We start from the raw sequence: 23,857 nt of genomic DNA, 5'->3' as shown, positions 1-23,857 counted from the left end.
GGTTTTCCTCATGGGGACCAAAACATTTCCCCACAAGGACAAGGATTTCATATATTGCCATCTTTGTGGGGACATAATGTAGGGTGTACCAGGACATACCACACACTCATATATATATATATATATATATATATATTAGTAGATAAAAGTTAGATAAAAGATATAAAGCATGCAGTATGCTGTATGTTTAAATAGGACACCAGACTTCTTGTCCCAGTGAGTGTTTATTAATGCAAGTATAAATTAGTGTGAAACAATTACATGATCCAAAGTAAATGCTGCTACAAATGCTAAAAAAACTCCATGCGAATGAAATTGTGAAACACCAGCACTATCAAGCCTGTGCAAAGGTTTCAAGTGCAAAAATATATCCAGAAGTGCACAAATTATAAAAGACTTATGTGCTTGATTACTTGCAAAATACACAGAAACCCATCTTCTTAAGTTATACTATTAAGCCCTTCATTAAAATCCTACAATTAAATACAAATTATTGTAGGCTTGAATGAGTGCATACTGTAAATACATCAAAATGAAAAGTGAGCCAATTTTAGCAGTAACCATTATAGCCAATGTGGTTATATACATTACTAGTACCCCTTAAATACAAATCACACCCAGCGGGCATCTCTGGAACATGTGCTAATACCTGAGGAAAGAGAATACACAACTTTAGGCACGGTCCGATTTTTGTTGCCATTATACAATTGTTGAACAAAGTGTCTATCTGTGCCCAGCCTCTGTATTCCGTCTGTGCATTTATCAAACACCTCTGGCAAAGCCTGCAGAGCAGAGTGCACTTTATCACGGGCAACCATGACGTTCTTCACACACGGAAGCTGAAGACTGCTGGAACGTCTTCCGTCCATTTCGCTTGGAAGGCCACAGATGACATCATCAATCGTCTTGGATGAAGACAGTATAGACTGACTAAGGCCAGCATCGCCACTCCCTGTATTATACATAATTAAAAGGAAGTCATGTCACATATTTGTCATAACGTGTGCATTTCATATGCATGTTATTGTGGAAAGAATACCTTACCTCTCCGATAGTGCGACAGAGACGAGTGGAGGTCTTTGATCGCCTTGTTCAGCTTGAGGAGTTTAACGGTGGTGCTATGAACATCACACAAGTCTGAGCCTTCATCTTCCTCTGAATGATTCTCAGTGGACAATGACCTCTCCTGTGAAAAAGCAGATGTGAACAAACAGCTCTTAAACATGAAATCCAAACCAAACAAACCTCCCAAAAACAAAACTAAAACCACACCAAAAACTCAAACTAAACAAAAACCAAACAACCCCCGCCCCAAAGAAAATTACTACAACCAGACAAAAAACAAAACCACACCAAAAACTAAAACTAAACAAACACCCTGCCCCCCCCCCAAAAAAAAATTACTACAACAAGACAAAAACAAAACCTCACCAAATAAAACCAAACAAACCTCCCAAAAACAAGACCAAAATTAAAAATAAAAAAAAACCACATCAAAAAAATAATTACAACCAAACAAAAAATAAAACCACACTAAACCAAACAAACCTCCCTAAAATAAGACAAAAAACTAAATAAACCACACCAATAACTCAAAAAAACTAAACAAAAACCAAACACAAACAACCCCCCCCCCAAAAAAACACAAACAACCAACAAACAACACAAACAACCCCTCCCCCCCCCAAAAAAAAATTATTAAAAAAATTTAAACCAAAAACTAAATAAATAAAAACAGAAACCAAACGGAACAAACCTCCCAAAAATCAAGATAAATACAATAAAAACAAAAACTAAATAATAAAACAAAAACCTAATAACAAATAACCACACCAGAAATAATGATTTGTTTTTTGTTTGATTTGTTTTTAAGATACAATATTTGTTTTTTGTACAAATAAGAGACCCAGTAATATATACATAAAAAAACGAATCATATAAATTATATACATACATATATATATATATATATATATATATATATATATATATATATATATATATATATATATATATATATATACACACACACACACACACACACATACATATACATATGTATATATTACTGGGTCTCTTATTTGTTTTAGCCCACAGGGTTTAGGTACGGTGGGTGGGTTTAAGGAAATGGGAGAGTAGGTGAGATGCATCCATTTTTCCTTATCCCAGCATCCCATTCTCTTGCTGAACAATAACATCGAGCCTGTAGTTTGTGTATTGAAGATAACAGTTACAGCCTCATTAAGGTGACAGATGACGCTTTACTCAATCCATTTATTTTCTAAACAGCAAAACGACCCAAGACGTGTGATAAGACCGCTCAGGTTCGACGTTTTACAAGCACTGTCCCCCTCATTCATTGTTGGGGTAGTCATCAATCCAAAACATTTAACCTCAATGACAAAAACAGCTGTCTGTAAGGCGTACCGACAAACAGCAGTCGAAGTAGCTTTTCAGAGTGTGGGCGACATCATACATTGCGGACTGCTGAATCTGTCAAACATAAAAATCAACAAAGATTATAAAATGATGCTAAAGTGAATATTTAAATCAGTTAATATAAAACATTTAAATGTATTGACACTATCATTTAGATCCATCAAGATTTCATTGTAAGGTTATTTCTTGAGTTTACAATAATATTCCATGTTATTTGTTAAAGGTGCACTATGTAATTTTTAGCGGCATCAAGTGGTGAGGTTGCGAATTGCAACCAACAGAAGTTACGCTGGCCGACAGGAAAAGACGTCGTCATCTGAGACAGCAGAGAGTGGCCAGTTAATCAATGAGGGTTCTTTAAAAAGATAAATTAAGAAATTAGGTTTACTTGATTATTCAGAAAAACTGTTATTGCGAAAATTATTGTTACTTATTCATCATTGTGTCAGTGTTTTATTCGCTGACTTTAGCTAGCTTCTTTGCACGAAGAACAACATAGTGATATTTGTCCGTTTAGGGCCACTATAGAAACATGTCGGCGCAAAATGGCTACCGGTATTTCAATGTAAGGGGACCCGCAGTGTATGTAGATAGAAATGGCTCATTCTAAGGTAATACAAACATAACGGATCATTATGTAAGGTCTTTATACACTACTAAAAACATAGTTATGAATATGATATTGCATTTCTGTCAACAAATTCTCCTAAATATTACACAATGCACCTTTAAGTGAAATATTTATGAAGAGAACTCACTGGTGTTCCAGCGCGACTCATCTGAGTGTCTTGAACCATCTCAGAAGATATTCTCAGACCCATGTAGAGAAGATCTGTCACACTTTGATGCATCCCATCCTGCAAAGAATCCACAACTGACCTCTAAAAAGAAAGAGCAATTAAAAACAAGAGAACACAATAGTTAGACTGGTCAAACCTTTACTATTTAAACGTCAGCAAGTGCAAAAGACGAGGGAATCTACCCACATTGTTTATGTCCTCTGAACCAAGTTCAGACAAATGAAGATCAGTCCCATTCATTGCCGCCAGCAAACCGATAGTTTTGAGAGCCACGTTCATACAATCAGCAACCTTCCTCTGGGCCTCTGTTACCATGGAGGAGATCTCAGAGTCACAACCCTAAAGGACAAAGACACAGAAAGACCAACACGGTCTTGTAAGGCCAAAAAAAATTACCCAAAATTCCAATGTTGAAACAAAAACCCATTAGTTTACATGACCTTACAATCAACAATACTTCCATGGTATTTAATAATCTGGTTTCTGCATCTTTTATAAAAGGTACATTTTTAAACCAAGCAAGTATAGAAAATTTAAGAAATAAATTGAAGGGAACGCAATGCATTAATGTTCTCTAAATGCAAATGTCTAAGGAGAAACACAATTGTTGTATTGGCAACACTCCATATTGATCCAACTGATACTTTTTAATTCATTTTACACACACACAAAAGCACCTTAAATCACTCTGCTACCAACCACTGGAAAATGGAAATCAAGATGCATTTACTGGAGATACAAAATGGCATAAAATATGAAGTCTTGTTTTCTGTGAAATTGATCCAAATGAAGTGTGTATGATTAAAATAAGAACACATATCTGGCAAAAGGCTCAGAAAAATCAGCTTAATTCAAAGGGAAGTTTTCATAACTTGTTGACAGATATTGTTCTTGTTATAAACTTACTTCATTTTGATAAGTTTTCCAAGACTTCATTTTTATGTTTACACCTCAAGTAAATGTATCTTGATTTAATGTTTAGATATTTGTATTGGATTTAAGACCTTTTTAAAGACCCGCAGAAACACTTTTGCTAAATTCAACATTTAGTAATCATTTTTTTTAATCAAAAGTTGTATATTTTAATTTAAAAAATATATTTAATTTAACTAAATTAAAGAAAATAACTAAATTAAAGAAATAATATTAATACATTAATACATTTACATTAATTTGATGTCTAAACAAATAAATAGATATTATTATTATTACTGTTTTATTTTTATATTTATATATTTTTTGTGTGTTTTAATCTAGGAAAACAATACAAGAAACGGAGGTTCTTTAAAAGTATTTAAAAAACGAATTAAAATTTTTTTAACAAGTCGACAAAACACTGATGGCATTTCTAATGAGATGATTGCATTTTTTATTTTTTCTACGGTCCCTCTACAGACATAAAAGCAAAAATGAACACAAATGCAACATGCATTTTATAAATTGCCTTATAACTCTGATGAGCACCTGAATGAGTAATTGAAGATAGCCACCGATTTTCTTGACCTCCGTCTTGAGCTCCTCGGCTCTCTGAGACACTGTGTTAGAGCTGGGCTTAATGCTGGAGACCCAGTGCATCGTAATGAACACGGCCCTTTCAACAGCAGAGGTGGCCTTCACCAGATGAGTCTGGGCTTCAGCGCTGCAGGCAAACACTGCTCACATACACACAAACAGAACGAAATGAGGCTCTTTGTGTAGCGCTGTGATGACAGAGGTGTTGTGCATTCATACTGAGCTGAATATTGACACTGATGAATGGCTCTGTTGATTTAGGTTTGTTAAAAACGTTTGGCCGCTTACGGTTCTCCTGACTGTCGTCGTCAAGGTGCTCGTAAAGGTCCGCGATGGACCTCACGGCGCCGTGAACCGCCAGCAGGTCTAGGGTCAGTTTGTCGGCCAAGCTTTTGTTCTCTTCGGCCGACTGACAGGAGCGCAGACGTGAGACGGCAGAACCAATCAGATCTTTGCAGATGCCTGGGAGGGCGGAGTCAGACGTGCTAGAGTGCAGGGAGTGCGGCTTGTTCATCAGCCCTGATAAAAAGACAAGGAATATCAAATACACTCATTTCCCAGGGAGATATATTATCATATTTCTCATCTTCTTATGTATATACTATTTTAGCATGTAATTGCTTAGCATTAATTTTTATTTAAATTAAATTAATTTTTATTTAGTTTCCATTTTAAGTTTTACTTAATACTTATTTTATGTATTTGTTTAATTTTAATTTTTAAATCAGTTTTAATTTAGCCTTATAGTTTTAGTTACAATAAACAATAATAAAATAACAACAATTAATATGTTCAAAAACCTAAAGAGCTTCCTATCTAGACTGTATTTTAAGGCAGTTTGAAGAAGGTTTCCATACAATGAAAGTCAATGGGGGCCAAAACAGCATTGTTTGGACCCCATTGACATTGAATGTGTGGGGGAAAAAACGTAGTCGCCATGAAATCAAAACGGACAATTCTTATATTTTTACAGAACGTTGTGATGTTTATTATATTTTATAATATATTTTACATTTTATAACAAGTATCTGATTCATGACCTTAAAGGCCCGTTCACACCAAGCACGATAACTATAAAGATAACGATAAAGATAACTATATATGCGTCCACAGCCACACCAACGACCGATAACGGTCTTTTTATTCTAAGCACGCGCGCGCCCGGATGATCCAGATCCATTTTAAATGCGCGAGACCTTTAAATTAGAATGGATTCTGATTGGCTGTCAGTGTTTTATCGTTCGACAGCTGAAAAAAAAATCGTTCTGAAAGTGATCCCAACGATATCGTTCCTCATATCTTTATCGTTATAGTTGTGGTGTGAACTCTGTTATTCTTTAATATGGAGAACGATTTTTAGAATTATATCTTTATCGTTATCTTTATAGTTATCGTCCTTGGTGTGAACGGGCCTTAAGTTTCCGATTCCAGAATTGGAATCGATTTTCGATTCCCAACCCTAAATTTAAAAGATGCTAAAATCTGTGCTAGGCTAATAAAATCATTTAAACAATTAAACTTCATATAATAATTCCACTTCATTACACGCATATAGACGATATAAAAGGTACTTTACCTGTGGACTGTGAGGGACCACAATGTAGGCTTTGAATAGGGTGCACTCGGATCTCATAGAGACGCCCAGATATCCTCCTGCCCTTTAGCAAACTTCTACTCCTGGGTCACAAGAAACAGAATAAAAAAGAAATCCAGACACATATGAACTTGAACCATTATTATCAGTCATATAATTCTTCTTCAACAGCCAATTACATGATGTACACTTTGAGTTGAACATCATTTACTGTTCATTTCAGGGAGTGAAAGACACGGAAATCACATGCAGAAAAGCAAAGGAACATCTAGTGTAAGCTTTGAGAAGAAGGGCTTCAGAGGAGTAGAAGAGGTTTTGATTAAAAATGCAGAACTTTGCTGTAGTCACATGTTCATGAAGGCATTGAAAATAGGTGAAACAAAAATGCTGCAGGAATGTGCTTTTCCTGAAGGCTTGGTTTATAAGTGGAAAAATAACATCATGGTGGAAGACAAGAACCAGTTTTGGGCACAAAGTATACTTCTGTTCTTTCGTTCCTCAAGTAGAGAGAGCAAAACAGCACCATTGTGGACTAATAAATTCAAATACCTTCTGCGAGAGAAAGATGAGGTGGAGGAAGAGGCAGATAGGTCCTGTTCCCACTCATCATTAGGGTTGTAAAACACGTCGTCATCTTTAGAGGCGCTCTCCCCCTATAGCCAATAAACATCAGACTTGATTTAGCCTCCGATTCTTTTATGATAATAAGAACAAATGCCAATACTACATGCTTCCTGCTTTTACTGGGTAATTACAAGGAAATAAACAGGCTTCAAATGGCCTAATGTATTATTGAAAGTTCTAGGTTAAATACACAGCACTGTTTCCAAGTCAAGTATAGCACAAAGTTTCCAATGTCAGGTGAAATGCTACACAAAACAAAACAAAAAACTAAATAAAATAAAACTGTACTAAACTCCAAATAAAAAAACTATTAGAAATATAACTAAATAAAATACATTAAAACAACTTCCCAATGTCAAGTGAAATGCTACACAAGACAAATAATAATAATAATAATAAATAATAAAACGGAACTAAAAACACCAAATAAAAATATTTTAAATAACACAAAAATAAATAATTATAATAACTTTCCATGTCAAGTGAAATGCTACACAAGACAAATAACAAAAAAAAAAAAAAAAAAACAGAAACTACAAGAGAATAAATAAATAAAACAAAACTAAACACCAAATAAAAATATTTTAAATAACACAAAACTAAATAATTATAATAACTTTCAATGTCAAGTGAAATGCTACACAAGACAAAAAAACAAAAAACAACAAAAAAAGATAAAACAGAAACTACAAGAGAATAAATAAATAAATAAATAAATAAATAAAATAAAACGAAACTAAACACCATTTTTTTAAATAACACAAAACTAAACTAAATAAAATAATAATTATTAATAATTATTAATAAAAATAAATAATTAAAATAACTTCCCAATGTCAAGTGAAATGCTACACAAGACAAACAAACAAAAAATAAAACATAACTAAACACTAAATAAAGATACAAATAAAATAAAGCAAAACTTTCCAATGTTAAGTGAGATTCTACACAAAAACAAAACGTTAAACAAAACAAAAACAACAAAAAAGACAACAACACACACACAAAAAGCCAAACATTTATTATGCAGCTATGTATACTGTGGTTTTGAACCATGTGTCGTGGCATTTACTTCGCTACAGAAACGTCACCATGCACACTAGCTCAAGCAGCATGTTTACGCCTATAACTGTGTGAACATCTTTTATTACGCCACCTGCTCCAGCTCCCTCATGGCAGCCAAGTTGCTATGGAACTTCTCCAGACTCCAGAAGGTGGAAATTCCCAGTTTGGTGTTCTGAACTTGGACCTGCAGTTGGGCGTCTCCACCCTCGTTCTCTTTATCGGTCGTCTCATGTCTGTTGTGAAAACACAAACCAACATATTTTTTCCATTCAAACACTTTAATGTCCAGAATGAACGAGGGAGGATTTTAAAAAAAATCCCCGCTTATTGATAAAAATACTAAACTAGCACTTTTCCAGTCATTAGGTATTACTGAAAAATATTTTCATTTTATAGATGTTCTCCTCACAAAGGACAATTTGTAGCCAAACTACCTGGACTAACTTTTCCAAAAATAATTGTACCTGCTGAAGACTGTGCGTTTCCTGAGTTTGGCACTGATTTTGTTTGCTTCTTCGATCATCAAAGACAGCTTCATTGAGTCCCACTGTGGGCAGGCTGCAAACATTGAAGACAAATATGGTGAATACCACACTGTTAAGAACATTGTTATTGGAAAACTCCATGTCTTTAGAATGAAAGGTGTCTATGTACCCGTTTTAGGGGTCTGGGTCACTTTAAGAGCACGTTTCCTCTCAATCTGAGCGAGATCTTCTGCAATCTTCTTCTTCTCTGCCTCGAGGGCTTCCACAATTTTAGCATGCCGGACATCATGATCGGCCATCGCCTATGAAATGTTTTTTTAAAAATCTGAATTAGTCACAAATTTAAAATATTGTTTATACATAAATAGCTAAACTAACTGATAACTAAACTAAATAATATAACTAAAACTAAGTCAACTAAATAAATAAATATAACAATAACTAAACTAAATAATTAATATAACTAAAACTAATAAAATAAAACAACTAAAGTTGACAACTAAGAACTAACTGACTAAATTACTAAAGCTAACTAACTGAATTATTATTATAATAAAATAAATAAATACAACTATAACTAAACTAAATAAAAATAAAACAAACTTAACTAAATAACTAAGGCTAACTAAATTCACTGAATAAAAAGTACTACCGGTAATTGAATAACAAACTAACAAAATAAATAATATAAGTAAAATGAAGTAACTAAGTAAATAATATAATTAAAACTAACTAAACAAAATAACAAACGATAAAAATTCACTAAATAAAAACTAAGAATTAATTGAATAAATAACTAAACTAACCGAATAAATAGTATAACTAAAATAAACGAAATAAAAATAAACTAAAATATGACTAAACGAAATAAATGAACCATAACTAAAGAAATAGCATAACTAAACAAAAGAACTAAATCTAACTAAATTCATTAAATAAATAATATAATTAGTAAGACCTTATTGAATAAATAACTATAACTGAATAAATAATTTAACTAAAACTAAACTACACAAATAATATAAAACTGAGAAACAATATAACTAAACTAAATAACTACATTAATTCAATTCACTAAATAAATAATAACTAAAAAAAGAACTAAACAAATATTATAACAAACTAAATATATAATATAACTAAAAAAATTTTTTTTATATAATATAAAAATATTTATATATAGGTATAAATAGGTATTTGATTTTCTTTAAAATAATGTTCAAAGATGAATTAAGATATTGAAGACCCCTGTGGTGAAAATCAAGTTTTGAATGTTGTTGCATGTGCAAGTTCATAAGTCAACACCATTTCTAAATATTTTCGCCCCTATTAAGGATTTTTGAAAATGACCTTTCATGTAGTGTATAACATAGCTCTAAGTGAATGAAAACATCCTGCAAAGTTTTAAATCTAAAAGTGCACAGTAAATAAAGTTATTGTCTTTCATAAGAGTCGACTGAGTCAATGAAATAAATTGTTTTTCAAACGAGTCGTAAGCCATTTCTATATGGCTCTGGCGCGCTGTACGCGGTAAACCAAACACAACAGACTGAGCTGTCTGGCCAATCAGAGCAGAGTAGCACGCGTAAAGGAGGGATTTAAAGAGATTGATTCATCTGACGAGTCGTTTGAGAATCACTGAAAATGTGGTGATGTGCAAATGTATATTATGAGAAAATGAAACAGTTTGGCCTTTGGCCTTTGATGCATGTAAACCTGTTGTAGGACTCCAAAACAACATTAGGAAACTTTAAAGGGATAGTTCACTTTGAAATTAAATTTGGGTATGTTTTAGCTTAAGCCTGGTTCACACGGCAGGATAATTAGGCCGATTTTAGCCCCGATTCACCCCTTCCGACAATCTTAAGGATACTCCGATTATCGTAAAATAATCTGATCAGATATTCCTGCCGTGTGTGGTGTGTTAAGATTGCTCTCGTCTGCTCGGAAGGACGTCGAGACCGCTCCGATCTCAAATCGGGGATATCCAACATGTTGGATTGTTTTGGCCCGATTTCTCCTCGTGTGTGGTGTTCCCCGGGGACAAACGAGCACGCAGCCTGCGGATCTGTGGCGTGTAGATTTTTCCTTTCATCCATTGGCTGCTCTATAGTATTTTATCACGCTATCATTCATTCAAGTGCTAAGAAACAAGCGCGATAAAACGCAAAAATAAGAACTTAAATCTGTACTGGCGGCGCGCTGTCTGTAAATCTCCTCTCTGTGTGATACACACACACACACACACACACACACACACACACACACACACACAGGACTCGTGCGCACAGAATGCCGCTTCAGACAGCGCGCTGCCGCATTGAGTTCTCTTTCACGCTTGAACGGACAAAAACACACAAAAGTATGCCAAAATGTTCACTTTGTCGAGTATCCTCGTAAGCACAGTATTAAATTACGTTTGATCTCGAGGGATTTTGCGAGATTTCCCGTCTGACCTGGGAATGCTCGGGAGTCAAATCGGTTCGTGTGTGATGTGTTGATTTTGCCGTGTGGCTGTGCACCACACACTGTACGACCAAAACTGTTAGACCCGTGATTTTTTATCGCCGTGTGTGGGGTCTCTCAGGTTTGGAAAATCGGCCGACAATTTTAAAATCGTCCCATGTGAACCAGGCTTTACCTCAAGGGCATCCAAGATGTAGGTGTCTTTTTTTCCGCAGTAGTTTAAATTTTGATATTTTTAGGTCAAACCGTTCTTGTCTGTCAGTCCTATAATGCAGGTCTATGGTCACGGTCTCAAAGAGCATGCACAGAGTCCAAATTAAAACAATTCCCCATCGTCCAAATTAAACAATTCCCCATCGTAAGTACACATTGATGGCCTAAGACACGAAACGAGCGGTTTGTTTTAATTGTTTTAATTTGGACTCTGTGCATGCTCTTTGAGACAGTGACCATAGACCTGCATAATATGACTGACAGACAAGAACGGTTTGACCTAAAAATATCAAAATTGAAACTACTGCGGAACAAAAGACACCTACATCTTGGATGCCCTTGAGGTAAGCTAAAACATACCAAAATTTAATTTCAAAGTGAACTATCCCTTTAAAATAGCATAATAGGGGCACTTTAAAACTGCGGTTTGAAACCGCTTCTAATTACCGCTATGTGTTGACTTTTACTCAAATTCACAAAGGGCATCAAATTTGATTTAATCTGGTCTTTCTGTACCTGTCTAGTAGCCTGGGCCTCCAACTGCAGACGTCTTTTATGGCTGTTGACTTCGTGCTCCAGTAGAGTCTTTGCTGTATGCAGTTGCTCTATCTGGCTGACGACCCTCTTTTTATCCAGCTCCTGTTCTCTTTTCCTTTCGCTCTCCTCCTCCTGAGGATGCATTAGATTAACTGGAGAACACTAGAGTCACATATGCTATCCATTGACATGCATCTGCTCACCAGCTCTCTCTCCAGAGCTCTGATCCTGTTCTCGTACAGACCCTTCTGTTCGCTCAGCTCTTTCTGTGCCATCTCTTTGGCCACCTGAATGCCCTGCATCATCTCCTCTTTGGCCTTCAACCGAGCCTCCTCAATCTCCGCTTCAAGTCTATGAGGAAAAGTGATGGTAAAAATCAAGAAAGTCAAATATGAGGTCCTGTAGTGGACAATCTTGGGCTTATACTCACTGAGCTCTCTGGGCCGACAGCAGTTCGTTTTTGGCAAACTCAAAGTCTTTTTGACCATCTCCGCTGCTCCAACAGGACGCGCGCTTCCCGCTCTGAACCTCAGCGGGGTGGTTGAACCGAAAGTAGTGATCTCCTCCAAGAATCACACGGTCTCCCTAAAATAGAGTAAACAATTTTATGATTTCTGTGGAGGTTCTTAGAATGGACATCATTTCAGAGGTTTCACTTCAGAACAGCAACAAAAACGTACGTGGTGGAGAACGGTGACTTCAGACACAAGATGTCCATTCAAAAAGGTCTTGGCGTTCAGCATTGGTTTAATGCTGACGGAACCTTTCACACTGGAGATGACACTGAAAACAAGATGGAATATTGGAAATATATCAATTGATATTAGATATTTAATATACTATTTTTGCATTTAGATTACCTTTGTCATTAACTAATGCTCAATTAAAGTTCATGTTTTTAAAAAAATATATAATATAACTAGAGTAAAGTTTGTGCACAACTGATGTTGGCTTGAGAAAGACTACCAAAAAAATTGAAGTAATTGTGATAGATAGATAGATGGATAGATAGATAGATAGATACATACATAGATAGACTTTTTTGATATACTTCAGCTTCTATTACCAAACACTATTTTTAGAGTTTTAGATTTAGTTAAATTAAAAGTAAATCAAATACAACTGCCATGGAAGAAATAAATAAAGTCATACAGATTTGGAACAAAATGAGGATGAGTAAATAATGACATAATTTACATTTTTGGGTCAACTGTCCCTTTAAATGTGTAAATCCAAACATGTGTAAAGGTACAATTACAATTTTCAACTTTGCAGAAGAACACTGTTTGGTTGTACTTTGTTCTGTGCGACTATGGATGAATATGGTTATCTTACTGCTCATAAAACATTCACTTCTAGGCTTTAAAGGGATAGTTCACTTTGTAATTAAATTTTGGTATCTTTTAGCTTACCTCAAGGGCATCCAAGATGTAGGTGTCTTTTTTCCGCAGTAGTTTCAATTTTGATATTTCTAGGTCAAACCGTTCTTTTCTGTCAGTCATTTAATGCAGTCTGTGGTCACTGTCTCAAAGAGCATGCACAGAGTCCAAATTAAAACAATTCCCCATTGTAAGTACACATTGATGGCCTAAGACACGAAACGAGCGGTTTGTGTGAGAAAACGAACATTATTTATATCGTTTTTACCTCTTGTAACACAGCCACGTCCAGTGATCTGAGGGCGCGCGCGCATCCTGGTGTGTGACGTGTGCGCAGACTGGTGCATAGATATATATACACTAGATGTCACCTTAAAGACATTCGTTCCAATGAACTGCTGTAGACACGGCGACATCTAGTGTATATATATATCTATAATGCACCAGTCTGCGTACACGTCACACACCAGGATGCGATCGCGCCCTCAGATCACTTGGACGTGGCTGTGTTACAAGAGGTAAAAACGATATAAATAATGTTCGTTTTCTCACACAAACCGCTCGTTTCGTGTCTTAGGCCATCAATGTGTACTTACGATGGGGAATTGTTTAATTTGGACGATGGGGAATGGTTTTAATTTGGACGATGGGGAATTGTTTTAATTTGGACTCTGTGCATGCTCTTTGAGACCGTGACCATAGACCTGCATTATATGACTGACAGACAAGAACGGTTTGACCTAAAAATATCAAAATTGAAACTACTGCAGAAAAAAAGACACCTTCATCTTGGATGCCCTTGAGGCAAGCTAAAACATACCAAAATTTAATTTCAAAGTGAACTATCCCTTTAAAGTCCTCCTGTAGTCAATAATTGTATCCCTTAAAACTCATCTTTGATCACCAAAATTACATATTTAAACTTTTTTTCCTTGAAAAAAATTTCTTTGTGCCTTTTTTTTACTCTCCTCTGTTAAAATGGGTGATTCCCCGTAGGTTTGAGATTTAGCTGCGCCATGTCAACCTTTCTCGCTTGTTGTGACAACTAACCTCTGCCACTCACACACCACACATAAGCCAAAGTAGCCGGAGCAACTTTTCTCTATTTACAGATATGACGGGACACGTACAGATGACTGATGCATGTGCACAATTTCCCCAAAAAAACATCCCACCTGGTCTAAAATATAAACACTTATAATAGGCTTACCATAGTGAATCAGGGTAAGACAAAAACAAGTTTTGGAGGAAGGGTTGATGTATTGACATTTAAATGTCAATAAAAAAAAAAAGTTACATAAAGTTAACCTGATATGTTCCTTTTAAACAAATCAAAAACGAAGTAAATGAAGTGGCTGGACCTAGAGCGTGGATGTGATCTGTCTCACCAGTGTTCATCAGCGATGAGAGCTCCAGACAGCTGGATGTCGTGGGCCGACTCGGACTTGAGCTTGCCGACCTTGGTCTCGCCCTCTTTAATCATGTACAGCAGCATCTCCGACAGCTGCGGATCCTCATTCAGGTTCACAAGGTTAGGCAGCCGATTATCCACTTTAAAGGTGACGCCAGAGCGCTGAACGAGGAACAGGGAATAAACAGACAAAGAAAGTGGAGAAGAAAGAAATAAAGAAAATGGCCATGAAACATTTGAAAAAGCTCATCGATCCATCAGACATTGAAGTCTGACAGTTATTAGAAAGTGTTTCATTACCTGCAGCTCTTTGGTTTCCTCACGTTTCCTTCTCTCTGCTTCTTCCAGCTTTTCCCTCCATGTTCTGCACATATTAATAAAAAAAAAATAAAAAAATGATATAATTCAACTGTACGTCATTTAAAAAACAACATTTTAGTGCAAGTTTGTGAAAAAATCTTATATTATTATAAAATATAATAAAAAATAAAATATTTTTTATATATATTGTTTTAAATTGTATAATTTTATTTCATTTAATATAATTTTAATTTAAAAAAACAGAAATGCATTATAAACATTATAAACAAAATATTCCATGGCATGCATTCATCTATGCATGCTATTCCAATGGAAAAAACTGTCATCGTATTCTTTTATTAAAATATAATTATATTCATTATAACATGACTACTCCGTCTGAAACGGCTTTACTTTTCCACTGATGTCAACATGATGTCATGGGTTGGGAAAACAGCCAAATATGTTTCAACCCTCTAACATCCCATCCTGAGGAAATGCGCTTTCGGCTTTTTCTATTCTAACCCTCAAACTAACCGGGCTACGGGCCAGCTGACTTGAATTTCTGCACTTTAAAGGAAGGAGGAACATCAGAGAGCTTAAAGTTGTGTTCACTCCTGAATGCTACCAAGATTTTAGTAAACATGTTTATTCACATGTATTGATATATTGGTTCATATAAAGGTAAAAGATTCAAAGGTGTCATTTCACTTACTGAAAAACTGAGCACAAACATGCTTTGATTATTTTTAACTACACTACTTGTTCAAAAGTTTGGGTCAGTAAGATTATTCAATGTTTATGAAAAGTCTCTTATGCACATCAATGCTGTATTATTTATTTGATTTAAAAAAATTATATCGTGAAATATCACAATTTAAAAAAACTGTAATATATTATAACGTGTAATGTATTCCTGTGATCAAAGCTGTATTTTCAGCATCATTACTCCAGTTTTCAGTGTCACATGATCCTTCAGAAATCATTCTAAAATGCTGATTTACTGCTAAAGAAACATTTCTTATTATTATTATCAATGTTGAAAACAGTTGTGCTGCTTAATATTGTTTTTATGGAATTTTCAGGATTTTTTGATGAATATGAAGTCCATATATATATATATATATATATATATATATATATACATATATATAATGAATGCATTGTTATTTTATAGTATAAAGTATCATTATTGTTAATGATTAATAAATTATAAATTAATAATAATAATAGTAATATGCCATTTAAAATCAAGTACACAAAAATTGATTGTCAATTATTGTCAATAAGCTGAACAAAAATAAAAAGGGACAAAAAAAAAAGAAATTTATTCTTTAAATATTTCTGCTCCAGTTCATGTCAAAAACGGTTAAATTCAGAAATAAAATAGGTTGTGAACGGCACTTTATTTCATTTTCATAGTCATACACTGAGTTTTGTATATCCACGCACCTGTGAGCCTCAGCCATTTCGTGCTCCTGTTGACAGAGTTTAGTCTTAAGAGTGGCAATCTCTTGCTGAAACAGTCTCATTTTCTCTGGCTGGATGCCCTGAGCGCTCATCTGAGCCGCACGGAGCTTGTCCACCTCTGCTTTCAGCTCTGGACACACAGGTTATGTCATACACATTCAAATTATCCATGCAAAGAAAACAAAATGACACTTTAATTCATGTGGCTGTACAGAACACAAATCACTGAGAGCGTCAAATTAGTGAGTTTGCTGCCCTCTAGAGGAGAGCTGTGCTGGTGCGTTTATCACAACACACACTTCTTGATGGTTATGACAGCTGATGGAGCAGCATAAATGCACACAGACAGGTGACTGACCTCGGATCAGTTTGGCGTTGGTGTCCTCGTTGACTTTGGCTATGTTAATGATCATGCGGGCCTGCTGGGCGTAACGCAGCGTGCTCAGGCTCTCCTCCATGTTAGTGGCCGCAGGGCTCAGGGTGGCGATCATGGCCGTCTTGGAGTTCCCGCCGAGGCTTTCCTTGAGTAACCTGAACACAAGAGGGAGCTGAAGCACTTCTGCTGCTTATACATCTCGCACGTTAAGCCATATTTTACATTCAATGGAAACTAAGCCCCATGTTTAAATTTGATAAGTCGCTGGTCTTATTACACACAATTCATCAGCGCCCATTTGTTTTCATAATCTTCCATCAAAAAATGTAAAAATCTGAATATTATTTAATTTTTTTGTGTCATTTTCTGCACTTCTGAAATTATTTTCCACTTTTGCCGAGTTAACAGAAACCAGACTGGTCTGGTATGATAAAATATATGTAAAATACATATCTAAAATTTACAGAAGATATATATAATAAAAAAAAATATTACTACAAAATATTTTTGTAACTTTTAAGAAAGCAAAAGTTTCTCACCATGTGAGCACTGACTCTCTGTATGGGATGAAGACTTTCTTTCTGCTCTGAGCCTGTTCTGAGAGCGATGAGATCACCTTTCCCAGCGTGAGCAGAGACTTGTTGATACTTGCTCCCTCCTGGAAAAAATAAAGAAATCCACATTACAAATATGTCAGAAAATGTCATAATCCAATCATTGTCAGAGCAAATACATATGCCCCTATTTAACATGTAGAGAACAGTCAGCAGCAGAATGCATTATGGGTAATAATGACACAGAATAAACATAGCTATTGGATGCTGGATTACCCTGAGCCGGTCTCCACTGGTCTGGGCTGAATTACAGCGCTCACTTCCTGCCAAATCCACCAGGTTTATTCGGCTGGTGATGTAGTGATCGTGCTCCTCTTCCTCCACAAACTCAGTCTGTGCGCATACAAACAACACCATATGAATATAACCATTGGTTATTGGTTGGTTGAAGTAAAAGTAGCATATCACTTCAATAAGGCAAATGTAACCAAGTAAATCTAAAGGTCTTACTTTAGTTTGCGTCATGACCAGAGTGAAAACAGAGTGCGATCTGGAGCTTTTATCGTTCATGCCGGTGGCGGCCGTGGCTCTCTGTTTGTTACCGAGTTCAAGCCAAGTCTGTGAAGATGACGGAGGGAAAAATTTAATTGTATTAAGAGTTAAACACATAAAAAAACAGGCTTTGAATGTATAAAGTTAACAGACATGCAAATTACAAAATTACCTGAATATCAGCATAGGATGTGACTACATTCCTGAAAGAGAGCAGAGATAAGTGACAGTGGCACAAAACAAATCAAAAACAACCGAATACCAACCAAAACTAGCCTGGTTAAAACCAGACCATTCTCAGTAGTAACTGAGTTATGGTCTGGCAAAGCTTAATTAATAACTCATTTCCAAAGGGGCGTCACCAACAGACGTCGCTCAAATGCCTCTGGGCGCAATTGGATAGACATACAAGGCAAGCTTTGGGACAGACTACTTCGTCATCTTTATCGGACGGATCCGTCACGTAAACTGCCCTGTCAATCATCTTGTCACTGTTAAAATCCTCTATTAAATCTAATTTAATTTCCTACCGTTTCGGAGAGAAATGTAGTAGCACATTCATCTGCCAGTGGGTCTTTCACGGAGACTGTCCTCATGTGTTTGCAATTTGAATATAATAATGCATTTAAAAGTTGCGCTTCACCAACGGACGTCGCTCAAATGCCTCTGGGCGCAATTGGATAGACCTAAAACCAATCAGAGCGATCGTCATTGTGTAAAGCCCGCCCCAACGTTTCTGATTGGTGCCGCGATTTCGACGGATTAGAAATGGGCTTGAATGAGCTCTTTGCCAGACTACTTGTAGAGCAAATCTAAATTTGCCGGAAGTTGTCTGGGTTTTCCCAGGCTAAACCAAAACAATAACTAAACAAAACAATTCTAAAACAAAACTACAACACAAGAAAAAAACAAAAACCAAATCCAAGCCAAAACAATAGCTCAACAAAACTACAATACAAGGGGAAAAAAGAAAAAAAAAAACTACAACAAAAGAACAAAATAAACCAGAACCAAAACAATGCAACACATAACAAAAAAACTAAAAGAAAACTAAACAAAACCACAACACAACAAAATAAAACAAAAACCAAGCAAAACTACAATACAACAAAAACAAAATCAACCAAAATAAAATAAAATAAAATAACAAAACCTACCAAATCCAAACACAACAAAATAACAAAACAAAAACAACCAAAACTACAACACAACAAAATGACGAAAACAACTGAATCCAAAACAAAACAAAAACAATAAAATAACTAAACAAAACTAAGACACAACAAAATAAAACAATTCTCAGGTTCCCCATGAGCATAGTAACCGTGGTGTTTGGATTAAATGTTTGCTTACGTGGATAGGTCTGCAACGTAAGGCCCGTAAACAGGATGTTCTCTGACACGCAACTGGAAAAGACATGAAAAGACGGAATTGCTGATCAATTAGGAAAACAAAATGACATTTGTAGCATTTAATGTGTTTTATTGAGTAGTTGTACTTACAGGCATTTTCTTCTGGTTTTGTCCATCCTTTGCCACCAGCAAATCATGGATTTTCTCATTGTACACCTCAAAATAGCTCATCTCCAGATGGCAAGAGATCTTTAATAAAAGTCAACTTGCATTTAGAAAGTTAAACACACTATTTAATTCATCAGTAAATTCTAAATAAATAATCATACTATGGGACAGTAACCTCTTTGGTTTCAGTTCTGGACAATCTTGAGAAAAGTTCCTCGCAGAATCTGGGAATAACTCCAGCCTCTTCACCAAAACCCATCATACTGGAAAACATCCAAAATCACACTTATATATTATTGATGTAAATAGTAAGCTGTTTTTGCTAAAAGTAGTTTTAAATTTTTATTTAAAAAGCAGTGTCTAAGAGAAACATTACTTACGTGTAGGACTTCCCAGACCCTGTTTGGCCGTAGGCAAAAAGACACGTGTTAAATCCCTCAAATGCTCTTTCAAGCAAGGGCCGAGCCAATTTTTCATAAACCATCTGCTGACTTGCAAAACTTGCATCCGATTCATTGATCGAGCAAAAAGAGAAGTCAAAGCTAAATGTGTAGTTTTGTTTAGTATCTGGATGTTGCACTAAAGTTTCTTGGTTGTCCATGAAGATCACCTGACGGGCTTTCTCATTCTTCTCCCTGCGGACACAAAAAAATGTGTAAATTTAAGGACAAATAAGTGACATTGTCCACTAAAATAATATATAATATAATATTAAATATATAATAAAATATATCATACAATCTTATAAATATTGTTGCAATAATTAACATCATTATATTAAAATGTTCAGGTCAAACTAAATACTAAAACTATTTAGAATTTCTTGCAATAGCTATATATATATATATATATATATATATATATATATAATTAATTCATTTCCCAAATATTATTTCTCCCCAAAAAAGGTTTGCTTGATTTTTTTTCTTATAATAAATTGAATAAGATTGAATGGTTGAGGTTGACGAATCCTATCAAATTGACAAATGTGTAAAAATCATGAAGGAGAAATGTGATCATATATGCTTGTCTTTGCAATTTGTTTTAGCATGGGTTCAAATAATATAAATTCCAGGGTGGCAAAATTTTATGATTTTTTTTTTTTTTTAAGGGTCAAATCATGCTGTAATAGGGTTGCATTAAAATCAGATTTTTCTGATTCTATGACTTTAATTACTTTATTCAGTCAGATAGACATGCTAAAATCACCTTTTTATGTTTTTTAAATAACAAATTTAATCGTCTCAAAACAACATGCCGCCAAAATAAAATTCTAAAAACACACCATTTCTTACCTTGAACTGAAAGGTCTTACTCGAACTGCCACAGTGACCGTGCTGTTCTCCATCTTCAGTTCTTGAGGTTGTCGAGCACTTGTTCTGCTCACAGCTTCAAGAGGAACATTTCCTTCAGCAGCAGTGACTCTAGAAACTCTTGTTCCTCCATGAGCTGTGGAGCTCATTAGTGTTGTGGGTCTCCTCACCTGTGCTGAATGTGATGCTGGAGTCATGTGCCTATTTAAACCACCAATCAGAGTCTTCTCATTGGTTCCTCCACCGGTTTCAATGCTCATCTGCGGTGGCTTCTGTCTTCCAGCAGTTGTGTTTTTTGAAGGTGTGGGTCTAGATGCATCTTTACCAGCTAACCTCTCAAAGACGTCTCTCTTGACGCTTAATTTCTCAAACTGGGTTCTTCTTGTAGGTGTCGAAACGGTTTTACCCTCATCATGGGTGGCGCTGACCTTCTCAGAACTTGTTTTCTGAGCACGCCATGAAGTTGTCCCGGGTGTTTTAATGGTTTCATGGGACTTTTTTGCTGGAGATGGTGCTGGATTGGGTTCGGTCAGCACTTTGGTTCTGTTCATGGACCCTGTTCTAGTCCTGCGCTGAAGGGTCAGGCGTTTCTCTTCTCTTTGGTTCTCTTGTGTGGTTTCTTCATGGTGGTTTACATGGGGTTTGCTGGGTTTTCTCTGAAGAGTGAGTCTGGCACTAGAAGATGGTGTTTTAAATGTGTTTTCTCCACATTTTGTGAGTGCTGAGATCACATAAGTCCTGTTCACTTCTTTTGTTTTATTAAAAGATGATGTGTTCTCTCCTTCTTTTGATCCATCCATCATTTTACTGGTCCAAACGCAACACTTTTGACTAAAATTGTTTTAAGATTGTCCCACATATAACTTGTCCACAAATGTCTCCATTGTTTTATAAAAGCGAGTGCACGGAGGAGAACAACATGTCATATGACTTAAAAATACATATTTACGTAAACAAATAGCCTAACTAAAACTGACCTGCGAGTGTTGATATCCTGTCATTAAACAGTCGTCTTGTAAATGAAAAGTTATTTTGTTTACGGATTAAAACTCGTCCTTTCTTCTCGTTTACTTCCGTTTTGATGTTGAGAAAGTAACAGACTGTACTCCGCCTCGAAACGTCAATAAAAACAACAGCTCACTGTCTCTAAGCTCCGCCATACTGCCGCTACAATTCAAAAACCGTAGGCGTGCTCTGATTGGTCAGCTCAGACGGACGCAACTGCACGCAGTAACACGCACCAGCCAACAGGTGGCAGTGTCTCTCCAAGTCTGAGAACTGGGTGGGTTTTTTTTTCACGAAAATAAGGCCCGTTTTTATTAATATTAATACATTTCTCATTGTGATATTTTAGTCACAATAAAGCAAATTTTCCACCACGTAATGTGAAAAATTACTTAAATTGCCTAGTCAGTGTAGTAGCGCCATATGGAATGAAAACGAACGTCTTTCAGTAGACAAAAACTCAATAAAACAGTTGTGACTTGAGAAAAGTAACGTTACATGATCTAAGACATTTATACAGTGCGTGCCAAACTGTAAGTCTATCCCTCACAGCTTCTTACGAAAATAAACCATGATTTTATTGTAGTAAAAGTGTAGTACCCATGTTTTTTAGCAGATTGATTAGCATTTGTATTACCAGTTTTACAGCAAACACCATGGTCAAACTATGGTTAGTGTGGTAAAACCATGGTTAATTTGTGGTTTAACTACAATAACCATGCGTTTTTGTAGTAATGGTTAATTTTCGTAATCTGTGATGTGATTTTTGTGCATGTTATACTGGATACAGTTAGAAGGGACACTTGATTCATTCACTTGTAGCATTTATTGAAAACACAAATTACAAAAGCAACAACAAAACCTTGAATAATAAATCCATTTGCTAGTTATTTCCTGGCAGATCTTTTGTCGTGCTTCCTGATGATGTCGATGAGGTTGCTCTTGGTTCCGATGACGTCCTCCTCTCCGCGGTGACTCCTCTGTTTGGCTCTCCTCTGCTGTTCGAACAGATGGGGGGAGTTGAGAAGTTGTGGCGGCAGTAAGGAGCCGGTGGGCTTCACTCGGTTCACAATGTCCAGAAACAGCCGTTTGCTGTTGTTATTCATGAAGGTGATGGCGGTGCCTCTGTGTCCTAGTCTACCAGCTCGACCAATCTGAAAGAGTGAAATATAGAGTATCATTAAAGACATGAACCTTCAATGTGTAAGTGTTTTTTATAAAACACTTCATACCTGATGAACATATTCATCCATGTTAGCTGGCATGTCAAAGTTCACTACCAGCTTAACATTGACCAAGTCAAGTCCTCTTCCGAGAATCCCAGTGCTGACCACCACTTCAAACTGGCCCTCGAGCAGACCCTAAAAAACACCAACAAATATATATCATATTATCATTATGGACATTTGTGGGCTGCTTTTAAAAAAGGATATTTTTTGCATCACCTTCACAATTTTGTTGCGTTCCCACTGCGTTTTGTCCGAGTGGATGGCGACCACGTTTAATCCCATGACCTTTTGCACAGCTTCACACAGCAGATCGGCCCCAAGTTTGCAGTCCACGAACACAACTACCGGCGGCTGGTAGAGCTTTGTGTCCTGTGAACACACAAAAAGACATCATTTAGATAATATTCTACTTAAACAAACCCAATAATATAATATAAAATCAAAATGATAGAAGTAATATGAATAAAAAAGAGTGTAAAAATTCTCAATAGTGAATAAAAAAAAGATAGCTTTCACTTTCTTTTTTGTTTGAGCTGTAAAAATGTTTTTTGTTAAATATACGGTAAAAAAAGAAAAAGTTGTAATTCCAAAACTTCTAATTAAGCCATTTCATATTTTTGATGGACAATTATTCTAAAATGTTACATATAATATTAATATAAAATGTATTTGTCTATTTATTTATTTTCACATTTAGGAATTTATTTTTATCAATTTTGATGTACAATTATTCTAAAATATTAAATATAAAATTAATAAATAATTACATTTATGTATTTATTTGCCATTTATGAATTAATATTTATAATTTGCTATTTTATATTTCTGATGGACAATTCTAAAATATTAAATACAACATAAAAGAAGACTTGTTTATATAATTAATGTATTCATATATTTCCTTTAATATTTATCATTTATGTTATGTAATATTTTTGATGGACGGTTTTTATAAAATATTAAATAATATAAATAATGGATTTTATTTATTTCATTTCATTTACAAATTCATA

General features: G+C 35.4%; 2 protein-coding genes across 5 annotated transcripts in view; both read right to left on the bottom strand.

The window, feature by feature from the left end:
- Positions 1-189: 189 nt before the first annotated feature.
- kif14 (kinesin family member 14) lies at positions 190-21,781 on the bottom strand. Of its 4 annotated transcripts, XR_014031474.1 has the most exons (31): positions 20,593-21,781; positions 19,678-19,932; positions 19,473-19,560; positions 19,280-19,378; positions 19,131-19,183; positions 17,950-17,980; positions 17,736-17,843; positions 17,502-17,618; positions 17,211-17,329; positions 16,654-16,826; positions 16,278-16,425; positions 14,826-14,889; positions 14,503-14,687; positions 12,416-12,518; positions 12,166-12,320; positions 11,939-12,086; positions 11,715-11,867; positions 8,689-8,821; positions 8,499-8,592; positions 8,126-8,267; positions 6,895-6,998; positions 6,328-6,428; positions 5,040-5,270; positions 4,704-4,891; positions 3,426-3,578; positions 3,198-3,320; positions 2,428-2,493; positions 1,045-1,186; positions 771-952; positions 433-649; positions 203-331 (listed from the first exon to the last, which is right to left on the bottom strand). XR_014031474.1 is itself a non-coding variant. In XM_081383961.1 (30 exons), exons 1-30 carry the CDS (start codon positions 21,411-21,413, stop codon positions 551-553), a joined length of 4,578 nt encoding a protein of 1,525 aa, XP_081240087.1. In that variant the 5' UTR covers positions 21,414-21,781; the 3' UTR covers positions 190-550. The 4 variants fall into 4 exon arrangements, 2 of the variants coding, with proteins under 2 accessions (XP_081240087.1, XP_081240086.1); XM_081383961.1 differs by having other exon boundaries at positions 190-649; XR_014031475.1 differs by having other exon boundaries at positions 208-331; positions 433-952.
- Positions 21,782-22,424: 643 nt separating this feature from the next.
- ddx59 (DEAD (Asp-Glu-Ala-Asp) box polypeptide 59) overlaps positions 22,425-23,857 on the bottom strand; it is an 8,984-nt gene continuing 7,551 nt past the window's right edge. Inside the window, exons 5-7 of the mRNA XM_081384166.1 lie at positions 23,061-23,213; positions 22,848-22,976; positions 22,425-22,769 (exon numbers count right to left, since the gene is read on the bottom strand). Coding sequence (XP_081240292.1) covers positions 22,503-22,769; positions 22,848-22,976; positions 23,061-23,213 — 549 coding nt within the window. The 3' untranslated portion in view covers positions 22,425-22,502. The remainder of the gene's footprint in view (positions 22,770-22,847; positions 22,977-23,060; positions 23,214-23,857) is intronic.

The sequence above is a fragment of the Scardinius erythrophthalmus genome (assembly GCF_964197995.2).
Source record: "Scardinius erythrophthalmus genome assembly, chromosome: 14".
Classification (NCBI taxonomy): Eukaryota; Metazoa; Chordata; class Actinopteri; order Cypriniformes; family Leuciscidae; genus Scardinius; species Scardinius erythrophthalmus.
This window is presented reverse-complemented; position numbering and strand designations above follow the sequence as displayed.